This window comes from Chenopodium album, chromosome 2 (genome assembly GCF_948465745.1).
Source record: "Chenopodium album chromosome 2, dcCheAlbu1.1, whole genome shotgun sequence".
Classification (NCBI taxonomy): Eukaryota; Viridiplantae; Streptophyta; class Magnoliopsida; order Caryophyllales; family Amaranthaceae; genus Chenopodium; species Chenopodium album.
This window is the reverse complement of record NC_137835.1, coordinates 10,049,688-10,060,593: the sequence shown is the minus strand read 5'-3', so window position 1 is coordinate 10,060,593 and position 10,906 is coordinate 10,049,688. Positions and strand designations below refer to the sequence as shown.

At 34.3% G+C, this 10,906-nt stretch overlaps 1 protein-coding gene across 4 annotated transcripts; it reads left to right on the top strand.

Annotated features, from left to right (window-relative positions):
* The first annotated feature begins 2,733 nt into the window (after positions 1-2,733).
* Positions 2,734-9,321, top strand: LOC145595701 (pre-mRNA-splicing factor SLU7-like). 4 transcript variants are annotated; one of them, XM_081652129.1, is made up of 7 exons: positions 3,700-3,764; positions 5,164-5,216; positions 5,300-5,334; positions 6,331-6,374; positions 6,947-7,094; positions 7,192-7,304; positions 7,679-9,321. In XM_081652129.1, exons 3-7 carry the CDS (start codon positions 5,305-5,307, stop codon positions 8,952-8,954), a joined length of 1,611 nt encoding a protein of 536 aa, XP_081508255.1. In that variant the 5' UTR covers positions 3,700-3,764; positions 5,164-5,216; positions 5,300-5,304; the 3' UTR covers positions 8,955-9,321. The 4 variants fall into 4 exon arrangements, with proteins under 4 accessions (XP_081508263.1, XP_081508255.1, XP_081508248.1 ...); XM_081652122.1 differs by lacking the exon at positions 3,700-3,764 and adding an exon at positions 4,864-4,915; XM_081652137.1 differs by lacking the exons at positions 3,700-3,764; positions 5,164-5,216; positions 5,300-5,334; positions 6,331-6,374 and adding an exon at positions 2,734-2,765 and having other exon boundaries at positions 6,942-7,094.
* Positions 9,322-10,906: the final 1,585 nt, after the last annotated feature.

Here is a 10,906-nt window from a genome sequence, read left to right as displayed (position 1 = left end):
AGAGATCATAAAAACATATCTTTCATCATAAATCACTAAGTAACAAAATATAAAAATGAAAGTCAATCTGGTCTAATAAAACTATATGCGTACTTATAAATTAGTTCATTTTTGTATAACAAACATCTATATTATTAGTACATGACTTCATAGCTAGGTTGCCACACACAAATAACAGTAAAACCTAAAAAAAAAAAAAAAAAAAGTCAAAACAAACGTGGTAGTTACCTAAAATGTTTTAGCTCAATATCAACTTATTTATTCCAACCAAAAAAAATATATATTTATTTATTTATTGACACATGTAAAGGATTGAAATAAAAATGATTAAAATAACCAATTCCTTAAAAAAGAACCAAAAATATATACTCCCTCCGTGTTTTTTTTTAAGTGTTGCAGTTTGGCCGGTACATAGTTTTATGCAATTTAATTGACTTAAATAAAATAAGAGGTAAGTGGAGTAGTTGGAGTGTTAAAAAATTGTAAAAGAAAGATAGTGGAGTTAATAGTTTATTGATAAGTAATGAATGTGATAGGAAAAATATAATAAAAAAGTAAAAGTGGATTTGGGTGGAGACCATGATAGGAGAGAGTTATGATATTTTAATGTAGTTTTTTGCCAAAAAAAAAGTGTAACACTTAAAAAACACGGAGGGAGTATGACATTATAAGTGCATAAGGTGGAAATTTTTTTTATGACAGAGCGACACGTATACAGTTTGAGGAGAGGATGATCTCAACAATTTTCTGTTTCAGTGAAAGTTAATAGATGGATATTTTAAAATGATTGACTAAAAAAATTAGCCGGTAGAGTACTAATAATAATCACTGATTGTTTCAAAAAAATAAAATAAAATAAAATAATAATAATCACTGATTACTCATAATCTTGTTGTCTTTTTTATATTTTCTCTTTCCTCACTCAGTCTTCACTTAAAATTCTAATTATAGGGAATATGGTTGGCTTGTCGTCACTTTCTTTGAGGTACTCGCGTTTCTTATACTGTCGCTTTGCTCATCATTGGCATTGCCCTTGGCCTTGGTTTTTTTTCATAATTTCAATTGATTGTTGATTTTTTTCAGTTTTATGGATTTTTGCCGTGTTTTTTTAGACTACTTTGGATGTGATTCTTTTTTTTAAAGAGTTTTGCTGAAATTTAGTTGAATTATTATCCAGGATAGTAATTTTCAAATTTAATTGGTCGTGTTGTTTTGATTAATTGATTTCTATTTTGTGGAAATGAATTTTACTGTATGATCATAATTATAAGCTGATCATATTAATTTGAGTTGAAAAGGTTGTAATATGTGATTTGCATAATAAAGTATTTTTGTTTGAGAAATTTGAACCTTCTCAGTCCTTTTCAGCAGCTGGTAGATGCTAAATTCTCCGATTTATTGTTGAATTATTTATTTGGATGTTTATGTTAAATATTGAATTCGGAAGATAATTGTTGGTCCAAGATTAGGGAAACTGGTTATTGTTAATTTGCTAGTTTTCAAAATGTGGATACTTAATATTAGTCACGGACTTTATAATATCCATGAACAGATATAAGAGTCCAATTGATGTAAATATAGTACTCCGTATTTGTAGTCTGCTCAGTTGATATACATATAACATATAGTACCGAAAAATGCTTTCCAGCCCGAGTCATTCTTGTTAATGTCGGCATTTTTAATAAGTTACTGAAATGGAAAGGTGAAATGAAAGGGCTACTGTGATTGTGTCTACATTTGAAGAAATGATAAATAGGATTGTATTTGTTAGAGACTGCGTCTGACAAAGATTATTTGCGTGGATGGTCAATATATTTTGGAATTGTTGATATTTGAATAGTGGAAGTGGAACGCGAATTTCATCATGTTAACGTGAATTTTGTTGGTTATGAGAAGCTAATTTGCATTATTGGGCAACATTAGAGAAAATCAAAAGTAGTGATAGACTGATAGTCAAGTTCAGAAATTTGGGGAATTTGAGATTTAGTATGCTGGTATATCAGATGACTTAGGGAAACAAGAGCTTATTGGGTCCATCAATCTGTTGATTGGCAATGCTTGGTAATAGTACTCCCTATGTTGTTTAATGCTCTTTACGTTTACTATCTTTTGAGTCATTCTTGCACGTATGCATGTAGGGTAGATGCTCCTTTGTCATGGGGTATTGATTGGCATTCACAAATTCCAGTCCTCTAATTACATTTTTGTTGGAAGTTAACATTTGTGTATTTTAACCTTTTTTTTTTTTCCCCAGGTTTTGTCTTGTACTATGCGTCTATTAGTGTTGACTCCCCAAATTGTGTCTGCATGTGTTTGGTGTGTGTATATATTTTAGTACCTCTCTAACTCACTTTTCGTGTGCATGAGTGTGTGCTTCACTGAGATGGGAAACTCTCTCTCTCTCTCTCTGCATGAGTGTGCGTCCACTTTTGTATGTTTCACTTAGGTTTGCAACTCTATACTTACTGCTGTAAGTCTTTTAGATGCTTTCTTTTGCTCTAATATGTTGCACTGTCCTCTTTCTATTCTCTATGTGATGTATTCATATCTATGTGTGAGAAACTGTGAATCTTTAGTGCAGTGGCCTTATGCTTTGTAGATAGTGATGAAGTGATCACAAGTGTTGGTGCTTCGAGCAATTTGTTCAGTCTTTTGCCTGCTGTAAGTGTAAAACTGAACACATATTTTCATACCAAATGTTGGTTGTTGTGCAGAATATGGTACAAAGCATGATTTGGGAAGGTTTGGGGATGGCATCCGCATTTGTAAGTCCCTCCTGTTGTTCATTTTATCATTTTCTCTGGTAGATCTTGAATATGTATCAATGTATCAAGCTATTGAAACTTGATGCCGATATTATTATGTCACAGGGGAAAATATTGATCCAGACCTCCACTCCTACATTTTCTGTGGAGAGATGTGCAGCTCAAATGATTCTGCTTGCTGGACCAGGTTTTCTGATATCAACCTTTTGTCTTGGAGCAGCACTGAAGGTAAGATACTATCAACTGGGCAAATTATGATTATTGTTGGACTCTTGCTTATTTTGACCTTAAGTTGTACGTGTATAAGTAGGTTATAGTTGGCAAAGTTGTATGCCATTCACAATTCAATGCTGCACATTGTGCTGTATGCAAACTTTTGTACTTAAATGACCTTTGTGCTGCATGTGGTTTGTTGCAGCTTTCATTTCCTTATGAATGGAGCCGGAAGATATCATTGTTGTTGGTGGACTTCTAAGTGCAATCAATCCTGTAGCTGTTGTAGCTCTCTTGAAAGAACTTGGGGCAAGCAAAAAATTGAGTACAATAATAGAGGGGGAATCCTTGATAAATGATGGGTGTGATCTCACTTCCTTTAATTTGTGATCTAAAGTCATCTTTCTATTTTTTTTATTAGTGGCTGAATGCTTACAGATATCTGTAAATTAAAAGAACTTCTTGGTGTCCATTTTCAGGACTGCAATTGTGGTTTACCAACTGTTCTTAAAAATGATCCTTGGTCAAACCTTCAATTGGGCAACAATTCTAAAATATTTGGTTCAAGTCTCATTTGAAGCGTAAGTTGCATTTCTTATTTACATCTTTTGCATAGCTTATTATGAAGGATTTTTTCTTACTATCAACATCTATTTTCTCTGTGACAGTGTGGGATTCGGAAAAGCATTTGGAGTAGCATCAGTGTTCTGGCTCGGATTTATTTTCAATGACACTATAATAGAAATTACTTTGACCCTTGCTGTGAGCTATGTTGCCTATTTTACTGTAAGTTGCTTTTTCTGAATGGACATGTAGTCTCTTATGCAATTTGTTAAGTACCTTTCTGTATGTTGCTATTATCTTTTCAATATTTTGGAAATTGTCGGTGTGAAGTGTTTATTTGCTGATTTTCTAGGTGATACAGTTAGTTGGACGGCTTGGACCCAATAAGTTTTATCAGTATATATATATATATAGAAGGAAAAGTTTATCATAACGCACCTTTTAAAGGAGGTTTTTAAAAAAAAAGTAAAAGTAAGAATCTAACTTTTGATTTTGTATGGAAACCAAAAAGCCTTCTAATGTAGAAGGGTACCGAATCTTTATTTCCCGTGAGTTGACCTGAATTCTGGCATTGAGCAATCATGTGCTGCTTATGAGACTTTTTTTTTCTTCTTTTAACTCTCTTATCCCCTTCCTCTTTGATCACCTCTACTTATCATCCTTAACCTCCATAAATACATCATGTCTATGATGCAATTGAAAGAATACAAATTATCTGATCCTCCTCACAATCCATCATAATCTTTCCTCTCTTTTTATTTGGTGTCTAGAGAGCCACAAGGGTGGGGGGTGAGAATCGATCACAAGCTCTTATGAAACCGGGAGGGAAGCTTTTACCACTTGGGCTATCCCTCACTCTCATAATCTTTCCTCTCATAAAAATGGGCAACATAGATGTCAAGCCATATGTCTCCTCATCCTCCAGTTTGACTTTTTATGGTTTCCATACGGTAGATTTGTATTTGAAAGTTTATAGATAATCATGCTACTCTATTTAAGAAATAATTATACATAGCCAAAAGTTAAATTGGCTGGACGTGCCCTGCATAGATGTTGAGTGTTGGATGGTGATGTGGTATTTGATTGATGTGGTCAACTAGGGAGAGGGGTGCAAGAGGCGGCGGAACTGGCGGAGGGGAGGCAAATAAGAACTAAGAGGAGAATAATAATGAGGGAGAATGAAAAAAAATCGAAAAATAAGTAGCATTAATGCATTATGGTCAGCGCTAGAGTATTGGTCAATTTATCAAATCAGAGATTTGGTACCATTCTACAACCAAAAACCTACTCCATATTATGTATTGTAGAGGACAAGGTAGTTACCCTCAAAAGGATTTTAAAAGATATATCTCCCAAAAATTTCCCTGCAAAAGGTACTTAAAAAATTTTGTACTTGTCTTTGAAATTCTATTAGTAGGGGCTCTCAAAACATTCAATTGTAAAAAACAGTGCTAGGCCTGCTATGGTAAATATTGACCCCCTTTATTTTTATTTTTCTTGAGTCACCGATTATTTCTAACAAAATCTTTAATTTCCATAAAGATTTTGTTCTGACTCAGGCTAGCATACTTCCCATCATTTAACCATCTGCCGTATCCGTATATGTTTTGTAATGTTATAGGCTCAAGAGGGAGCTGATGTGTCTGGTGTCCTGACCACGATGACTTTAGGAATGTAAGTGTAATCTTCATTGAACTTTTTTTTTTCTTCCTTTTTTCCGTAAAGAAACATCTATATTATTTTCAATTGATTGGCAGGTTTTATGCAGCAGTTGTTAGGACAGCATTTAAAGGTGAAAGTCAACAGAGGTTTCGTCATTTTTGGTATTTATTTTACCATCTTAGTTTGATAGGAATATTTGGTGTTTTAGATAAGAGTTTGAAACTATTTGCGTGGGCTTTATCTAATCTGATCTGAGAGAGAGTCTACAAGAAGTTAGCCAAACTCTCGAGAACGGTCTATGTATAGTGATTAATTTGAAACTATTTGCATGGGCCGTATCCTTGCTAAGGTCCAGTACTAGTTGCTGATCTGGAAGTTTCTTTTTCTGAAATAAAAGCTTTTTATTCATATTACTGCTTAATGAAGTGTATACGTTATATGCAGCATGTGCAAATCCTTGTAATGATTATTGTATTTGTATATGATGTTTTAATTAGGAATCGTCATTGATGTACTCCTTTTTCTGTGTTAGAGTCATAGGAAAGAATTCTGAAAAGTTATTTCACTTATTTATACTGTTTTGGTGCTAAACTGAGCATTTTCTTATAATTGACATCTATGAAAAAATTGATTGCCCTTGGGTAACATTGCGGTCCTCAAACCTCAAGAAAACAGGTACAAAGAAATTAGGATAATAAAAGCACAAATTGAGGAAGTTCCGAAGTAGATCTTCTGATTTTCTTTCTCTCCATTTTTAGGCGAGAATTGGGTTGGGGAGGGGGGAGGTTTGCAGTTTTAATGCTTCTACTGTTGGATCTTTGTTCACTTTTGTTGGTTAGACAAGGTTGTCAAAGTTTCTCAAATTAAACTTCATGCGCCATATGTGAAAGAGTTTAATATGTACATACATAAATCAAGCTCCCATTATTAACTGATTCTTAAGGAGATTTTTGGTTTTTGTTTTGGAGAAAACATGCTGGTAGATTAAAATGAAATTGCCTAGTCATTTGACAGACTTCTGTTTTCTTTCTTTCTTTGAGGCTTTGCTTTATGCTTGATTGAACTATGCGCTTATCCTGACTTCTGCATTTATCCTAACATATAAGCGTAATGCTTGTCAATGCAGGGAGATGGTGGCTTACGTAGCCAATATGCTGATCTTATCTTGAGGTAATTATTTGCAACATATGTTTGGTATGATTAATAGTAAAGAGAATGTGTAAATTGGAGTACAGGAATCAAATTTAGATTATTAAGAACATGGGTCATGGTTTTATTTACTGTAGAATGTGTAAATTGGGTGGATATTTCATTGGCTTTTCTTTATTAAGTGTTTCAATTTTAGTTCCTATTTACCAGTTGATTGCATTTAGGAAAAGGGGGAAAAGCTTTTAGGAAAGATAATTCTAGTGATTATGTTGATTGATGATTGATTTGATTAATTTGGATAAATTTTTTTTATTTATGGTAATTTTTAAAAGATAATTATTCACGGTAATTTATTTTTTGAATGGATAATTTATGGTAATTTTTATTTATGGTAATTTTTAAAAGATAATGGATTATTTATGGTAATTTAATATCCTATAGGTTTAGGAACGTTTTTGTAGCTTATAAATAATTAAATATTGCCCAAATTAATTTTGCAGAAAATAAAAAAAAACTCCCCCGTCAAAAATAATAATAAAAAAACTCTTTTTTTCTCTCTCAACAATAACAATGGCGATTCTATTTGAGTCTAGGGAGGATCATAGAAAGAAGATAGAGTTAGAGGAAGCTAGGAAAGCCGGGCTTGTGCCAGCAGAGGTTGATGAAGATGGAAAAGAAATTAATCCTCATATCCCACACTACATGTCTTCTGCTCCTTGGTATCTCAATTCCAATAAACCGGTATGTTTTATTTATTCTGATTTGATGCTTTTTAATTTCGAATTAATTGTTGTTGCTGTTTACAAGATTTAAGGACTAAAATTGGTTGGTTTTTCAGAGTTTGAAGCATCAAAGAAACTGGAAATCGGAATCAAATATTACCAAGTCGTGGTATCGCAGAGGCGAAAAGGGCTTCCAGGCTCATAACTTTCGGAAGGGGGCTTGTCACAAGTAAGTTTAACCTGTTAATACTATTTGCGTGTGCATGTGCTCTTATTAAGTGGAATTGAATTGATATTCAATGTTAATACAATTTATGTGAACTACTTAAATTTCTCATAGTTTTTGTCGACTCAAGTTTGTTAAAATTTCGTGAGAAAATTATGCTTTCAAAATATGGTACAACTGTACAAGTACACTTACAATTTCTTGAGAAAATTACTTTATCTGTAAAATTCATTACTCCTACGTAGTATATAGTATCTACCTATTTCTTGGAAGTATATATCTACTCTATTTCTTAGAAAAGCTTTTTCTCGTGTAATTACCTTCATTGGTGTCTTAAACGTTGAACATGATATTAAAGATTATTGTGTTTTCTGTAGTTGTGGCGCTAGTACCCATGATGCAAAGTCTTGCACGGACAGGCCTCGAAGAGTTGGAGCAAAGTGGACAGGGAAACACATTGCACCTGATGAGATCATTGAGGAAATTAACCTGGATTACGATGGCAAACATGACAGATATAATGGTTTTGATTCTGCAAGTTATGTCTATGTTGTTCATAAATTTGAGATAATGGAGGAAGCAATAGAAAAACACAAGAAAGAACAACAGTTGAAAAAGCTTGAGAAGACCGGTGAAGAAGGTGAGGGCGAGGAAGATGTTTTGAAGGTTGATGAGAGTAAACAAATGGATTTTGCAAAGGTTGAAAAACGAGTACGTACAACTGGTGGAGGAAGTACTGGAACTGTAAGAAACTTGCGTATCCGAGAAGATACAGCCAAATATTTATTGAACCTTGATGTTGATTCGGCCTACTATGATCCTAAAACCCGGTCCATGCGTGAGGATCCTCTTCCTGATGCTGATCCTAATGAGAAATTTTACGCCGGTGATAATCAAAATCGACTCAGTGGTCAAGCTTTGGAGTTCAAGCAGCTCAATTTACACGCTTTTGAGGCATTTGACAAGGGACAGGATGTGCATATGCAAGCAGCTCCTTCCCAAGCTGAGTTGCTTCACAAGAACTTTAAGGTCAATAAAGAGAAGTTGAAAAGCCAGATGAAGGATACCATAATGGAGCAGTATGGCAATGCTGCAACAGAAGAGCAGATTCCACGGGAACTCCTACTTGGTCAGAGTGATAGACAAGTTGAATATGATCGAGCTGGCCGGATAATCAAGGGGCAGGAGATGCCCATTCCCAAGAGTAAATATGATGAAGACGTGTATGCTAATAATCATACAACTGTTTGGGGATCATGGTTCCGGAGTGATTTCCAATGGGGCTACAAATGCTGCAAGCAGACATTTCGAAACAGCTATTGTACAGGTGCCGCTGGGATTGAGGCTGCAGAAGCATCGGGAGAGCTAATGAAAGCTAACATCTCTCTCAAAGAAACTTCAGAAGAAAAATCGGACTTGATTGAGGAGAAAAGGTTGGCTTCTTGGGGTACAGAGGTGCCTGAGGATTTGATTCTGGATCACAAGAAACTTGCTGAAGCTATTAAACAGGAAAATTCAAAGAAGACAGAAGAGAAAAATGAAAGGAAACGAAAGTTTAATACCAAATATGTTAACGATGTGACACCAGAAGAGATGGAGGCTTTCAGAATGAAGAGGATTCATTTTGATGATCCTATCAAGGCCTTTCTGTGAACGGCTATACTCTCTACTAACAAATATGTACCACTGTTGCATGCCCATTTTGAAGGGCTTTGTAATCCTGAAGAGCAACCAATATTACAATGATAATAATGATTAGTCAGTTTTACAGAAATCAGTTTAGGTTAATCAGGTCCAATGTTAAATCTATTGTTGTTCAAGTCTGTGGATAATAATGTGGGTTATTGTTGTACTCTTTTTACATCTATAACATTGATTTACTTTTAAATCTATTGTTCTTCTAAGTCAAACAAGGTCTAGTTGTATTTATTTTTTGAATCATGTTATTTGTCTATTTGTTAGAACCAATTGATCAAAGAAGAATTAATTTAGTAGAGACTACAGAGTATATATTTAGCCCCATCTTTTTTTTTTTGGTGCAAATATATTTAGCCCCATTAGAAGCCTTGCCTTGTCATGTATCACATAAACATACTGATGCCATATTGACATATTGTACGTTATACGAGAGTGAGGGATAACTCAAGTAGTTAGAGCTCCCCTCCCGATTCCAAGAGATCTCGGGATCGATTCTCATTTCCCGCCCTTGTGGCTCTCTAAACACCAAAAAAAAAAAACATATTGTACGTTATACATGACCTTAAGTAGCTAGCTAGCTAGCATATATTACGTTATGCAAAAGAAAAGAATAACATTAATGTCTTCTTCCTTTTTTCTTTAATTTTTGTTTGATATGTTATTACCTTGTTGTTTTCATTTTTTTAATTGCTTCATTATTGAGGATTTATTTCGGTAGTTGAATGATTAGAGAACAAGCAAATCTAAAACTACCGAATATGCATTGACCTATATATACGTCGATTATTAGAGAATAATTAGGTGTTAGAAAATATTCTAGTAAAGATTGTGTGTTAGATTGTAGTATAAACTAGATTAGACCTATGCGATGCACGGTTTTAAAATAAGAAATGAATTATAGACTCTTTAGCACATGTTGAGAGAAAACAACTACTTTCTCTGTAGTACTATCTAATTAAATATGAAAATACAATTTCTAAAAATCCATTTTTGCATATTTTTTTTAGAATCAACTAAACTATATTATTAACTATTTTTAACAACTACTTGTAAATAATAAAATATCTTAATAAAATACCTAAAATTTAAAATTCAATTTGAATTTAATTTTAAAAACAATGTTAAATAGGGTAGCTCAAGAAGGGGAAAAAAAACAATATGACATCATCCTTGCATTTTGGCGAGGAAAAATTAAATAAGAGAGTGACATGTAAGCAGTGATGATGTTTGCGGTTGTTACTTTAATAATAATTATAGATTATAGATTTAATTCCAAAAACACCAAAACTTCCATATGTTAATCCTTGCTTTGGAGGAACCTGACACAACTCAGGATGACTTCCGGTATTGGGGGAGAACTCAATCTGGAGAATACTCGTCAAATCAGGCTACGCCATGCTTCAACAGGAACAGCTTTCTCCTTCGTCCACACTTTCTTCCTCTGATTCATTCTGGAAAGTTCTTTGGTCTCTCCGGCTACAACCGAAATGGAAGTTGTTCCTGTGGAAACTGCTACATCGGGATCTTGCAGCAAAGGTGGAACTCCATCACAGAGGAGTTCCGGTTCAAGGTGTTTTATGCGATCTTTGTCAGGCACAGCCAAAGGATCTACAACATATCTTCAGAATGTGCTTTAATGCTCGTTCAGTTTGGAGGGGTGGTTGCCTAGGCATCCACTCAGAATTTTATGGAGACCTTTCTCTCTTAGATTGGATCCAAGATTATATCCGACTTTTTATTAGTCAGGATGGCCCGTCTAGTTCCCGCTTAGGTACCTTTGTCGGTACGCTTTGGGGTTTGTGGTTATGTCGGAATGATAGGATCTTTAGGGATTCCTCTACCTCTCGACCATTTGATTTAGAGTTTGCGGAGGTTATGGAGACTCATTCAATCTTTGTAGCCTCCGA

Excerpts from the sequence above, each read along its gene's own strand:
- LOC145595701 (XM_081652129.1), top strand. The coding sequence starts at position 5,305 with ATGCAGCAGTTGTTAGGACAGCATTTAAAG. Across the intron at positions 5,335-6,330 it reads TGTTAGGACAGCATTTAAAG|GGAGATGGTGGCTTACGTAG; the intron begins GTGAAAGTCAAC and ends TTGTCAATGCAG. Across the intron at positions 7,095-7,191 it reads ATCTCAATTCCAATAAACCG|AGTTTGAAGCATCAAAGAAA; the intron begins GTATGTTTTATT and ends TTGGTTTTTCAG.